General features: G+C 31.1%; 1 protein-coding gene across 1 annotated transcript in view; it reads right to left on the reverse strand.

The window, feature by feature from the left end:
* Window positions 1-15,560, reverse strand: part of LOC147065728 (uncharacterized) — a 160,658-nt gene extending 145,098 nt beyond the window's left edge. Inside the window, exon 1 of the mRNA XM_085956632.1 lies at window positions 14,884-15,560. Coding sequence (XP_085812758.1) covers window positions 14,884-14,959 — 76 coding nt within the window. The 5' untranslated portion in view covers window positions 14,960-15,560. The remainder of the gene's footprint in view (window positions 1-14,883) is intronic.
* Window positions 15,561-15,798: the final 238 nt, after the last annotated feature.

Raw genomic sequence — 15,798 nt, forward strand, 5'->3', positions numbered from 1 at the left:
TAAGTAGACGTTATAACTAAAATATTTGGCGAGAGCTAGGCGTCGGTTAGTAATTAAGGTAATTAATATTATTTGATTTAATATATAAAAAACCGATAGGTAGTCAATAATAACGCAATTTGACATATAATATTCACGTATGACCTATTAGTTTAAATAATTATCGTAATTAGATAGGAGGCTCGTAGTATTGGTGAATGCACAGTTGGCGCGATATCAGTGGTTCTTCTTCTTCGATGGCGCAACAGCTCAAGTCGAGCCCTGGCTTCCTCCACCGCCGTCCTCCAGCCGGAACGGTCCTCCGCACGTTTTTTCTTCCAGTTCCTGATGTTTAGCAGCTGGTTGGCATCTTTTGTAATGTTATCACCCCATCGTGTGCTTGGCTTTCCCAACGGCCTTTTCCCCCTGGGTTTCCTTCAAGGATCTTCTTCGGTATTCGTGACTCAGGCATGCGCTGGACATGGCTTGCCCAGTTTAGCCTCTGAAGTTTTATGAAGGTGGACAGTTTTGAATCTTGGTATAAGCGGTACAGTTCCGTGTTGTACCTAATTCTCCACTCCCCACCATCATTCATGGATGATATCAGTGGTTATATAGGTTCAAATCCCGTCGAGAATCGTATTTTTTTTCAAATATGATTTTCTCTAGTAGGTTTCTTAGGTGTTTTCAAGTTATGTATGTTCAATACATGGAATGTTACATTCTCAAAATTTCTAAAAATTCTTGTGAATAATTGTTCGTTGAATAATAAAAATGGTTTATTAAATATTCTATATTAATTGTTTATTAACGGCACACGCAGCGTAGAATAAAACTGTATATAGTTAATAAATGAGAATGACATAATCACCAGACTATAATATGGTTATCCCAAAAAAATGGACTATAAACAGAAAGAGCCTTACACGTTATTTCTGTTATGATATTTTAAATTATTTAGCAAATGCGTGAAGCTTAATTAAGTTGGTATACTACAAAAAATAATTAACATTGCACAGTTGGTATTCCGATTTCCTGACACACGCAATGGATGCCATTTTTTTTATGTTCATTGTGATTAACTGATTACTTACTCGATTGCAGTTATAAACGATTGTTAAATTGGTAAATAAATAATGTCACAGCAGTAGAGTAGCGTAGAGTAGAGAGCAGTAGAGTAGAGAGTAGTAGAGTAGAGTAGAGTGAAGTTATCTGGAAATGAAAATGAAATGCAAAGATATTTGTAACTAGCTCAATCAATGAACGAGTGTGCCTTTTTTTTGCTTCAATGGTGTACATTTAGGTCCATCTCTATAATAGAAGAAAGTTTTTTCAACATCTAAGCGCTATCCCTTGGATTTTGATACATTTTACCCTTTGTTTTAAGGACAATGGTTGATATCAGTAGTCGCTTACTCACTAAAACGGGTTAGTATCGCTCAAGTAAGTACCTGAAACAGCGATGCTTGTGCAATCGGTTAACGATTTTTCCTTTTTTTGCTTCAATTCCATACATTTAGGCTCCATTTCTATTTATAGAAGAAAGTTTTTTCAGCATCTAAGCACTATACATTGGGTTTTCGATACATTTACATTCTCTGCTTTAATGACGATGCCTGACATCGGTAGTCAATTAGTTACTAAAACAGGTGAGTGTCGCTCAAGTAAGAACCAGAAACAGCGAATAAACATAGACATCCAAAGACGTAATGCGGCCGCTGTTTTGAATAGCTTTGATGTATCCCGGAGACTGCAGAAGAAATTATAATAATATACTAGTTACTAGACGACACCTCGAATGCTTAGTGTACGGCCTGAGTGGACAGCGTTCGGCGGAGCGTTGAGCGGCGTGCGCACCTCAAATGTATAATCGTGTGTGAAAATGTTCGTAGACAATGTCTTTTTTTGGAGTTTTGTGAAAAATTATTACTTAATTATATTTATATTTAACACGGTGACTCATAATTATTTTGTTTTATTATACATATATTTGTATCGTGTAAATGTATGTTATTTTCCTGTGTATGTACTCGTATTATCAGTGATTTATAATACACTAATAAATAATGGTTTTATAAGAAGGAAGAAGGTTAAATTAGCTGAAAATTAAATTTAATAGTAGGTATAAAAAACAAATACAAATTTACCACTCAACAGAAAAAATGTAAAACTTGAACACAATATATTATTAAATATACAAAAGTACTTGTCATTACATTAAATTTTGACCTTGTTCTTTTTCATACTAGTTACTGCTAACCTATTATTAGGTGTAATAATTTAACTATCTCCCTTGACTTTCAACCCTAAGGTAACAATTTCCTGAAGTAGGTTAGGGTTGAAGGGTGCGCCGTTGGAAAATAAATCGTCGTCCTCATCACAAATGGGCGTAACCAGGCATGACAGCGTTCAAGGAGAAAATTATTTCAAAATCAAACAACAATTTATTATCAAAATAATATAATAATTATTATTTACAAACTAAAACGACACATTTTGATATCTTATTACTATGTTTAGGAATTTTAGTTACTAAAAAATAATTAATATGTACCTAAAATACGTAGATTAAAATTTCATAATTATTTGCCAAAAAATAAAAATAGGTGCTAAAAGTTAAGTAAGTATTACAATAAATAATATATATTTCAACAGTTTAATTTATTATTTATTCACAAATAGAAAGCGCTTTAAGTATACCAATTAATATTAAAATAATGCTTCAAATTTTCGAAAGTGAATCTTTGACGATTTGACACTAGAAAAATTTTATACGTGGAAAAACTTCTTTCTACTTGATTCTACAAATGTTATTATTGCAATAATGTAAATTAAACTATTTATGAACTAGGATGGCATCTGATGGATTTTCCAAAACGGTTTTGATATTCTGCAACGTTTGAAGTCCAATATTTTTATTTAAAATACTATTTAATTTTGTACTTATTTTTAATCCAATTGGTACAGGAACATTTTCTTCTTTTAGCAACAGTATTGTTTAAAATATTAATTTACTCCACTACTTAGTGACTTCTACTAGATTAGATGATTTTAACATTTCAATTGTGTTTATTAGTGTTATTGTTATTTTGTGTTTATGTGAAAATATGTGTTTAAACCTTAAGTATGTTAAAATATGTAATTATCCAAAATATACAAAAATATGTAACAAAGGTTGGATAGGTAATAAATAGGGCTTAAATTTCTCAAAATTGTCTGAGAGAATTGATATTTTGTTGTGGGGCCACTCAAAAAAAATTAAATACCTAAGAATCCTATGCCTACATAAGGCTCTCAAAGCCTAATGTGCAATGTATGACGTTTAATCCCATGGATTATAGATTCGATTCCCAGTGAGGTCACAATGTGGTTTTATAAATATTGGATATTTCTTACAACTGTAATACAATTGGAAAACATGGCCTATTGTAGTATAAAGATTGGAAACTCACAATAATTTATTAAAGCCATAAAAGTAATGGCAATCGATTCGTAAAATATGTAAAAAAAAATTTCGATCTAAAACCAGCCTGATCTTACCAAAATAATATTATATATATATATATATATATAAGTAGAATTCTATAAAAAAAAATTAACAATGATTCAATCTGTTATATTGAATTATGCCTAGTTTACTAGTAGAAATTCCATTTCAAAATTGTCTAGACTCCAGATTAGAGGTCGCCAATATAAGTGATATTTGTTGCGCCCCCGTTGGACTCTAAAATTTTGTTCTTAGGTGAGGCATTTATAAAAAATAATCCTCATTGAAATTCAATATTTTTTATCTTACAAATATTGTTAAGCCTGTTTGATAAAAAATTCTGCTTTTTTTCTCTTATAACGGCAGGTTGAAGAATAAAAAACATAAAAAAACCTATCGTAATAGATTCTTGGGTTTCCACTGCGTGTACTTCTCTCCTTCTTTCCTCGACATTTCGGGCTCGCCATCGAAATCCGTAGAAACCCTGAAAATATTAATAGGGATGATGGGTTACGGTTAAAAACGTCATGGCTTCCGACATTGTCAATAAAATCCAATATTCGAGCCGGTATCGCTGGTCGTAACGATTGACACATTACTCTGAGCAACGTTTGCTCTCTGCTAATCGCATTCCTTTTCCTATTCACAGAGTGACGTTTGCATTCATACACCTACACTACACATATCTCTTGATAATGGCGTCTGTAACGAGCCCAAAACGTCAAGAAAATAAGGAAGAAGTACATGCGGTGGGAACCCAAGAATATATTACGATAAAAAAACAACCCTGAAAGTTCAAAAAACATTATAGAAATAAAACTAAATACTAACACAGCCAAACCTGTCATCTCCTAGGTTTCCCGAGGCTTAGAAAAATCTCTTCTAAAATCCTAAAGATACTGTAATCGATTTTAAGCTGACTCATAAAGATATGAGTAGAGTTAAATACGAGACAAAGCAATTTTATAGGACTTGCAACACCAAACGTTGGTTTTTTCATATATACTGATTCTAGAACCAAACCTGATAAAACGTAGCATCATTATAACTTATATAATTCAATCAGCATAAAATCATGCCGTGATATTAAAGTAAATAAATATCAGCTAATGATTAGTTTTATATAACTTAAAGCAAATAAATATCTGCATAAAGCCACTAAACAATTATTAGCCTTCAGCATATTTTGATCAGTGTTAAAAACCTGGTATACAAACTCTACTTACAGAAACAAATTTAATTCATGCCATAAAATGTATTATTTAAGGTTTTTTAATAAAATTTGTTGATTTGGGTTGTAGATTATGGAATAATAATATCGTCTAACAAATAAAAATCCATGGACGCATGAAATCAGTAGAACGGGTTGAGGCATCCCCAGACATAGATTAGACAAAGATGAGAGATTTTCCGAATTCAGCAGCGGAAATCGCATTTATTACTTTATATTTCGCTCTTAGATCGATCTATTCATTATCTAGATCGATAACTATCAATAATTGGCTCATGTCCATCGACACAGCGTCTCAATCTTCCACGTACCTGGGCGTAATAATTGATCATAGCAACGCCATGTTGCCTCCGTGCTGCGATTTTGTGGCATGTTCATACACAAATAAAAAGAATACAATAAAAAGTTCAGTATCTGCGTGGTAGAGAAAATAAAACATTTATTATGAAATGTCGTGTTTGTATTTTTTTTTATTTACACCCCCTTTGTTGACTTAACGCTGTGCTGCACTAATTTGACAGCTATTTGACACCACATGCAATATGACATGCGACAGTGGCAGATCTTTATCCGCAGTCAGGAAGCTAACTTTGTATATTATATTAAATTTAAAGTAAATCTTAAATATTTTATAATTTTCGTATGTAACAGTAATGAGATTAAAATCATAAGCCTCGACAGTATGAAGGTATCCTAACATTTTTTTTATAATACGTAGTTTTATGTGAGTTAATAATTATTTGCGTATATTATTCCGTCTGATCCCACGGTGGCCGCGTAGTTTAAGCGTCGGCCTATAGCGTAATGGTGACCAGGTTCGAATCCTAGGCTGGCAAGTACTTGGGCATTTTCGCCAAAGTTTGTACATGTTTGAAATTTGGGTAATATTATTTTTTCACTCAAATTAACCATTTTTATATAGCTAGCAGATTCCTTGTTCTATTGCTGAATTGGTGATAGCAATTTTTCAGCAAAATATTGATTAATACAATATTTATATCATTTTTATTATGAAATTGGGCATAATAAGTTTCCGTTCCGTGACTACGAAACTTAGCTTTTAAAACATGAATGAAACACTTTTTATCACTTAAAAGAGCTCTATTAGATTAAAAAAACCATACACTTCAAAATAAAACTACAAATAGTCAAAAAATATTATTGAATTTTAATTCTTGGGCACATTTCGTTCCCCTCCGTTACCCTATGTCTATAATGGCAGAGCATTTTTCCTTTAGTATTTGAAAAAACCAATCAATGTTCGTTCTGCTATTTTTTTAAAGACAATAATCACTTTTACTAAATTTTATTGGAAAAATAAATAAGTTTCGTTATTTAATAATCAAATGAAAAATAGTTAACGTTCAACTTTTTTGGGGACATTTTCGGAATGGAACGAAATGGTAACGGAGTGTAATTTGTAAAGCTTAAGTTACATGTTACCATAAAAACAAATTTTTGTTTTATGAAATTTATTTGAATTTTTTGATAGACAGATAAATATTCAACGTGCGTCAAAATAACAAAACAAATCAAACTTAATCACTAAAATAGACATATTTTATAATAAATTTCACAATACTTGTAAAATAAGGTAGGTAATAATTTTGACACACTATACATTACCATAACTTTATTTGGCATTTATATTATTTGTAACTCAGATAAAAAATATTTTTAAGCAAATTAACAATATATGAAAAAAAAAATCAGCAAGGGATTCAGACGCGAGTTCCTAGCGCGGCACGGAGTATATAACTTTTACGAAAATAATTATAGTCAAACTCGGTTATTACGATCTCTGACATAGCGAGATCTCGGATGTAATAACGAAACATTTGTTGACAATTGGTTTATGATTTTCGCCATACATTTAATTCTTTCACTGTTATAACGAGCAACTTATCGGATATACCGAGCTAAAATACTGTTAATGTGTCGACCGTTTTAAAACATTTCGACCCTAAGCAATAAAATCCGATTGGACAGGATGCCGCCGGGGTCGGATTACGTTTATGACACTAGTAAAGTGTCTAAGTACCTACCTTATTGGTGTTTCACCGACAATAATAAAAAAGTATCCACGCATATGGTTGAAAAATCCAAGGTTTGTGAAGTCCGTAGGTACCTACCAGCGTTAATTACAATAAACAACTTCTTTTGTAGTTTATGAATGCCATGCTCGTTTCGGGGATTTTTACGATGGTTTCCAAATTTTTTATTTTCGGCTTTTTGTGTAATGTGACATGCTCATTTAAAAATACCTATTCTCTGATATAACGAGTAACGCTTATAACAAGCAAATTCAGTCGGTCCCATCTTCCTCGTAATAACCAAGTTCGACTTTATGTTGTCTTGAAATTTAATTGTATTCATCAACATAAAATGTAGCTATACAGGTTGATTGTAATCAAGACGTACTTTTCTGACATTTCGTGAATACCTACAGTTCTAGGTATTAAATCTAATCGAGTACACATTTCTGTTAAACGTGACAAAAAAATACTTTTTCATACATTTTTATAAATTTCTATGCCTAAAATGTATGGAGAAGTTTTAAAATTTTGGTGGCGTATAACAGAAAGAGTATGACAGAGCCAGTGCCTGTCTCGCAATTATTTCAGTCTGGTGTTTTTTCTTTTCCTTCTGTTGTTTTTTTTTATCTCCATACTTTTATGTGCGCTATTTTTGCGTATTCAGACATATCACATACTTTTTTAATCTTTATTATATTATTATATTATAGTCAGGTTATTTTTTATATTTTTTAATGAAAATATTTTTGTTTTTCATACGAACAGACAAAATAATTTTTTTTATAATCTATGAAGAACTAAACACACACTGTAAACCCAACTTTATGCATGCCATTTCGTTACTTTTACATTCCACATATACGTTACCACCAATATAGTTTCGGAGTGGAAGTAACGGATTCTGTTTCAGAAGTGTTTGAAGCCAAAATTTAGCTTAGTTTTATTGTTAAACCTGCGATATGTTTTATTATATCTGTAGTATGAAAGATAAGCTCCATATGTGTAGTATGTGAAATAGAAATATGTGTTTTCTTACCTTATAAATCGTGGTAACAGTAGTGGAACTTCTTAAATGACCAACCCAGAAAGCAACCTGTTCCGATAGCGATACCGACACACACCAACAATTTAAAGTGTACATGGCGATCAGTGTTATACAAAAATGTTGCTACATTAAAAAAAAACATATTTATAGTGAAAATTTTTCGCCTTCATGCTAAAATCGTGGTAACGGAATGTGGAGTTCCACTTTTTCAAATATCCTGGGACACACTTTAAACGTGATTTTTTTTCAATATTGGTACAAATTTACGAAAAAACTATATATTTTCCAAAAATATATAATGTAAGCTGTTGAAAACACTACGAATTTAATTTTACACACTCAAAATTAATGACGAAATCAGACTTTGTTTATTTGAATTTATGGGTGGGACATGGTAAAAACGCACTACCTTTCGATCTAAATAATCAATTAAAAATATATACAGGTCAGATAGTTGTATTTAACTGATTGAATAGAGTAAATTAATAAATTTGCATGTTAAAAGTACATAACTTTCCAACATTTTATAATATAATAACTATGAAAAAATCAATCAAAGTCATGGGACATGCCAAAAACGCAATGTACAAACTTTGGCGAAAATGCCCACTTACACAATGTGTAAGTACTTGCCAGCCTAGGAGTCATATTGATTTTCAATTTGTTTATGAGTCAGAGTATGGACCTAATAGGTTGATAAAGTGGCTGACATTCATAACTCGTAAAAACTTAATCTGTTCATACACACCTACACTCCGTGAAGGCCAATATGATCTTATTAGGATCGGTCATGGTCGGAAATTCTGTCCGATTCAGTGATAATATCTCCTTACTAGGCGATTACACTATTATAAGTAAAGAAGTATCGATAAGTAATTGTAATTTAATACTTTTAGCAATATATCTACCAGATCTATATACCATCTACAGCAGCCCAATTTCCTAACTATCGTCTCGTGTGGCACCAGACGATAGTTAGGAAATCGGGCTGCAGATACGCTGCATCGTATATTTAGCAACAAAAGTTGTGCGTTCAAAAGCTGTAATAATCATAACGTAAATATTTTTTTTATTACTGTGACATCTACCGACAAATTATTGTAACATATCATCATATAATCAGACTCAAGTTGAAGGCTTTTCATTATCAGCCTTAAACAAATAATTAAAAATTAAATCATTTCAAAAAAAGTTTACATTAATAATATAAATACATTAAATATCATTTAATGTTAGATATTTTTAAAAATAAAATTGCAATTCTTTTATGACTTTTTTGTGGAGGATTAAATTTAACTAACACCATATTATATTTTTATAATTTCATATTATCTACTTCCAAAACAAAAGTCACTCTTCGCCACTTGTATCCTTGCTCTGGTTCGTAAAAACATGACCACTGATGAAAACCAAGTTATACTTTATATAGTATTTCGTACTACTTCTTTGATTAGTTTGTGATTCTTGCATTGTAACCAATTTGATTGGCGGTTAACTGACCACGATGGGTTAGTTATGGCATCCAGCTGAGCTGCTGTAGGTCGCGGGGCTCGCTCCAACAGCTGTTAAAAGTGGATTTTGTTTTTCAGCGTGTGTTTGATATAGTGATATAGTGGAAGGCATAAATGCGTTGGACAAATGAACTGTCTATCAATAATTTTTCGTACAAGAAATAAGTATGTAAATATATATCTCCATTCTGGACTCTCAAATTATTATATATAATATTCAAAATTGGATTGAACCTGGTTACTTTTTAAATTGTATTCAAAATATTCTAGCAAATAATATATGTATTTATTGGGATAAATAACTCAATCCGTGTCACCATGATCAGCGATATTAAATAACTGACCACAATTATAAATTCCTTAATATCCATTTCCCGTAGTGTCCAATTATGACAAACGCAGTAAATAGCTTACTGCAATTATTATTTCCGCAATATTCATTTTTCCACATAGTCAGACGTATCCAATGACGTAAACTCCATATAGAGTAGCTGAATCAATTATAATAATTATTTCCTAAATATTATATACAAGATTATATTTTGATTGTGAGTACGTCAATAAATAGCGGATGATAATTTATTGGACATGTCACTCGAATATAAGTTCTCGGTTCGTTTGCATCTCAGTCTCTGTATCGCTCCGCACAACATCTCATTCTACCGAGATTCGGACCTCGGTACAGTATCATAAGTATTGTAATATAACTACTGTAACATACTCCTTTACCGACTGTTTACGCTGAAAATAAAACTCGCTACTCTATCCATCGAAGAAGCCACCAAATCTCGACTTCTTCATCCACAACACCATGACTCCCACATATTCAATATTTATTTATAGGTAATATAGGTTGATTAAGCTTGTGAATCCATACACGAGTACAATAACAAATGTTATAGAGTGCTGCGCGCTGTATCCAAAATACATGTAAAATTTACTGAAAACGTCAGGTCCGATACATACGATATGAGGCGAGCATTTAGCTTCTACTCCAGAGCTGTCGTATTATTATAATATTAAAACTTATAAATTAATAATGTTTATATTATATACGTGTGTATGTAAGTATAACTAAAATTAAATTGGTATTATGGTGGTTTACAAAAATCTTTATTCTAGCAATAATGTGGTTGAAAAAGACATTTGTTTTTTACCTTTTTACGAATACTGAAGTTATGCCTCAAAAATGCCAGGTGAAAAAATATTTTTAATAAGAACGAAAGCTACATTTTTAAAATAACTCTTAATTTAATTACAAATAATAAGCGAACTCAAAGACTAACACAAACATTTGAAGTCAGTTTTCTGACGTCATCTATGTTGCACTGGGCTCTCGCCCGGGGAATCTGGGTTTAATTTCCGGTGAGGTCATGGGTAGTTTTCTCAAAGCCTGTGCGTTTATTTGGTTGTTTTGATTTTACTACTGCGCTACTGTTTCACCACATTTCGGTCATTGAGCCCCGTGGTTTGATGTGGTGTTTAATAAGAGATGGATTTTTCTAATGGTTTATTTCCCAAATGCTACATTTTAAAACTTATGTGAATAAAATATGATCTCACCAAACCACATTCAGTATTTATCGAGCGTACCATGGATCCCTAAGTTTGATATGTAAAGCATCAATTGTTTTATGGCTGGGAATAATTCAAGATCAGTTTCTCCAATACTGAAATTTATATAAAGTATGTTTTGACTGAGTTTACACAGTTTAAGTTAACGGTGCCCAGCCCATGGGGATGGAGCATGTAGAGGCAAAATTAAATTAAAAATTGTAAATTATATTTAAAATTATTCAATTGTGAAATGACGTCACAACTACGTCTGACTTATACGTGGTGTAAATGAGAATTTTGCCATTCTTAGTGACCCTTAAAAATATCTTAGAAAATGTCTCATTTTGAAAGTTGTTTGTTTTAAGTACAGAACTAGCCAGCCAATGGTAATTTGAATTGGGAGAGCAGTAATAATTGTGTTTAAATAAATCACTTTGGATACAGATTTCCACTTGCGTGAGAACGAGTTGAGGTAGATGTTATAAATTCTTAAAATAGGGTTTTTGAGATTTGGGTCATACTTTTTTTAAATTTTTATTTATTAAGGACACAAACTATTACAGTTTGATTACAGAAATATGTTTAAAAATAGAATTGTGAAAAGTTATTGCAACCATCAAAGTTTCCATTATAATATAGTTAAGCCTAATAAAACAGAAAGTAAGAAGTAAATATGTACCTATAAAGATATTATCTAAGAAAAATGAGGAAGACTATTGAATAATTATAGTAATATAATATAGTATAATTATAATTAAGTAACATTGTTTTTTAAATATATAAGTAGGTATATAATACATATTAATAATATTGTATGTGTTAAGAATTATTGAAATTTATACATAATTTAAGTGATCTAAGATAGAACTGAAAAAGAAAATAATAAAAAAGGAAAAAAAAACATACGTTTAAAATTCGATTAATGTCCATTATACATAATTTTGGAGATAACGCGTTTAAACGAAACAGGTGAATTATTGAAAGGATCAACGGTGAAGAAATACATATTGTAATTTAAACAAGAGCGCCGAATAAAAGAGTTTTGTACATAATTACAATCACTACGACTGACATTGTAGGTACAAAGCTTGGTTTCGCATAATACTTGATGGAAATGGAAACCCACTCTTTCGAGTAGGGTTGGCGAGTCAACAAAACCATTGATAATTTTGAAAAGAAAGTACTGATCAAATTGGGAACATCGACTTTCTAAAGATGGTATCATAAAAGATGCAGTGGCGAAATAGAATTACCTAATAATTATATAAATTTTAATCATAACAGTAAGCTTTAAAATTGACGTGCTCACGAAATCGCTTTCATATACTTTTTGTTTGATGTTTCTATCTTCTATTATTGTTAATAATACTGTTACATAATTTTTATTTTGTCTTTTGTTTCATATTGTGAACGTCTTGTAACAAAATTGTGTAGTCCTGAGTCCACTTATTGAATACTTATTTTTTTAACAGGATATGCCTGAGGCTTTTCAAATTTAGAATTTTCATTTATTATGTAGTAAAATACAACGGCGGGAAAAATAATTCAAATTTATCGAGCATGACGTCTAAGTACGTGAATTCTGAAAAGTGATAACAGTGGTAATACTCGTACGTTTCATCAAAGTGAAGGTATCACTCTTCCAAGCGATAAACATCGCCGGTCTTTTCGTTCTATGGAGCGGTGCGAAAGTATCCGGAAGCCGAAATAAAAAATACCCTGGGTCTGATGTACTAAAGGGAGGAAATATGAAAAGAAAAAAAAAACATTATTTTTAGAAGCGATAAAGTGATGTATAGCGGTAGAAGGAATATGTTTGCCGCACTGAAGAGAGGAAAAAGTACAAAAAAAAAACTTTTTTTTTTTATTCGAGTTATATTATTTTTGTGAGTTAATTTATTGGGTCCATACAGTGTTGCTTTGGTAAAAATAACAAACGGTGCTTGAAATTAAATAATTTGCCAGAATAATAATTGAAATATGATTTCCCGGAAACGGCACAAGAAAACCTTTTTAATCTGCTTATATAAGCATTCCGGTCACTCGTAATCCTACTCCGTAATTGGTTTATATAACATTTAAATGATGATAAAGATAAACGGAAAATTCTTTCTCATTTTTATATATTTAAACGAGAAACTTGTGTAAGAGTACCATTTTTTTTATAAAATATTAGGTAATTGAAATCCTGTGCGACGTTATTTTTCAAAATCATTTTTTGTTATTTATAAAAAACATTAATTTTGTTGGAAAAATGTTTTATGTTTGATCGTTTATATTAGTTATTGGTTTAGATTTTGATAATTAAAAAAAAATAACAATACGATTGGTTAAAACCATACCATCGATTATAATGTTTAACATTCATTGTATTACACTTTTAGGACTTATCAACATGGCCCCCAAAAGGGGGGATAACAGGGCTCTAGCCTGGGGGCCTGGCGTGGCGGGTTGACTTGATAAGTGAGATAAACGCATATCACAAATGTGTCTTAATCGGGGAAAAAGTCGCCTGCGGCGCTATTTCTTTAAGAAGTATTAACATTTTGAAATATCTAATTGTGAGATGCTGTTTTTGATTATTGTGTGTCAATATTTGACAACTCTACCATAGAAGTGGATTTATTCAACAATACAAAAATAATCGCTAAAAATACAACGAATACCCTTAATTTTACTTGAAAAACCAATTAGAAAACGTTTCTGTAGAGCGTACCCACTACCTTTAATAAAATCGATAGGTAGGGGGGCCTCTAAAAATCTTAGTCTGGGGGCCCGCTTCAGGATATGGGGGCCATGCTTAACAGGTTAGGTTGGTTTTATAAATTGACATTAATTTCCCGAATAACATGTGACGTTATTAATTTAATAACACATACCTACGTTAAATATATTTAACCAAACCTAACATTTATCTACAATTTTTAGAAGCGATTTATTACTTTTTAGATAATCTATATAGTTAAAAGATTGAATTCAACTATATACGATAGTTTTAGATCGTATTTGTCAGAGAAGAATAATTTTATACGTAGCAAAAACTGACAAAGTATGGCATACTGAATAAAGGCTAACAATACACTCATTACTTTTATTGTAGTAACCTGTGGCTATTCAAAAAGTCATTTCCTTTACAACCAGTTAAAAACAGTGTTGCCAACTGTCAATCACAAAAATATGCCCAAATAAGGTAAGAAAATAATGCTAGATTTTTTCAAAAATAGAAACTAGCAGTTAAGAAAATATTTCAAAATTATTAACATTGTTTTTACAAGATGAAAATATCTTAGAAAAATTTTATATATTAAAGTCATTGATAAATTAAGTCATATAATTAATATTAGTGTGTGTTTACCTTTGGTGAGTGTACACGGCGCCTGAAGATGCCGAAAGGCAAAGCCCGGGTCGCAAAAAAACGACTTAAATGAACTAGTACAGAGCTTGAATCCATTATAATTTAAATTCAAATTCCATCAAGTACCTTCAGTCGATAGTATTAATATTAATATATAATTAATAAATGGACGCTGGTAAGTAATTAAGTCATCATTATGTATGTAGATAACATTAATTTTCTTTTATTGTGTTAACCTGTCAATTCATGGTGGAAATGTATTGTTTTGTTAATTTTAATAAGAACGAAAATTTTACAGTACTAATTCCAATTATTTAATAAAAAATTGAATTAGTACTAGTAGTATATTTGCGTTTTTATAAAATATTAATTTTATTTATGAGATATGTTAATTTTCAAAAAAATATATTTAATTTAAGCTGTTATTAGTTTAAAAACACTAAATATACCACCATACTCCAGATGAATACTTTGCAAGCAAAATTATGACTATTCGAAAATAATGAATCTGGCAAGAAAATTGCCATATATCTGCATATACGTACATCAGAAGTTATACAACGACCTACATAAATAAACCTTGTACTGCAATCCTTTCATGCCGTTAACAATGAAATTTATAACAGTAACAAATTACAATAAATATAATTAACAATGTAACGATTTAGTATAAAATACATACCTAGCTCAAACAAAAGTGTCAGCATCATAATAATCCAACCGGAAACAACTGACGGCATTGTTAATCTAGGCGACATGTTTTTGTTATAATATATGTAAAACAATTGTTTGGTTAATAAATTAATTCACTATCTAAGCACTTGGAACAATAAGTGGTCCTCGAGTGGCATCTCACTCAGTCGGGATCATTGTCTCCGTCACAATATCCTTTGTATTAAAAAACACAAATGTTACAGCAATTAATTATTTAAAAAATCTACACAATTTTATTGTCATTAAGCATAACAACACAGTTATTATTATTATTAATTTCAATCGACACAATTTTTTTTTATAATAATAATTATTGTAAGTAACAAAAGTGTCTTGTTAATTCATATTATTTATGGCTACATAATTTCATTAGCACACAATTTAAACATGTAAATATATTTAAAATAAATTGCAATGTTTACTATTAGTTTTCACTCAATTAACTCTAAGTAGGTATATTATGATTTTCATCGCCCACTTTCTCTGCGTGTTGTTATAAAATTCTGTGAATTTATTTTTTATTTTTATACTGGTAATCAGTTTTTAGTTGTATAGTATTATTGTGTATGGAAAATAGAATTGGTGGGCGTGACTAGGGCACAATTATGGTACATCCAGCTCGGTGCAAGGGCGCTAAGCGACTGTTCGGATGGTGCTTGTCGGGCAACGTTGGAGCAGCATCTCTGGTACTCGGCGCACGCGTATTGGACAGGACGTCGTTGTCAAAGTTATTTAATATACAACAACTCTTGGTTTTTCCGACAGACTTTTCACTGGATTTATAATATATTTTCAACTAGACACACCATTTTCCGATTTATTTTATCGAACATTTCAAAAATAAACATAAATCTTATCAGACACGTATATGACATCTTTTAAA

Source organism: Rhyacophila brunnea, unplaced genomic scaffold (assembly GCF_057557595.1).
Source record: "Rhyacophila brunnea isolate RB1 unplaced genomic scaffold, BYU_Rbru_1.0 scaffold_6, whole genome shotgun sequence".
Taxonomy (NCBI): domain Eukaryota; kingdom Metazoa; phylum Arthropoda; class Insecta; order Trichoptera; family Rhyacophilidae; genus Rhyacophila; species Rhyacophila brunnea.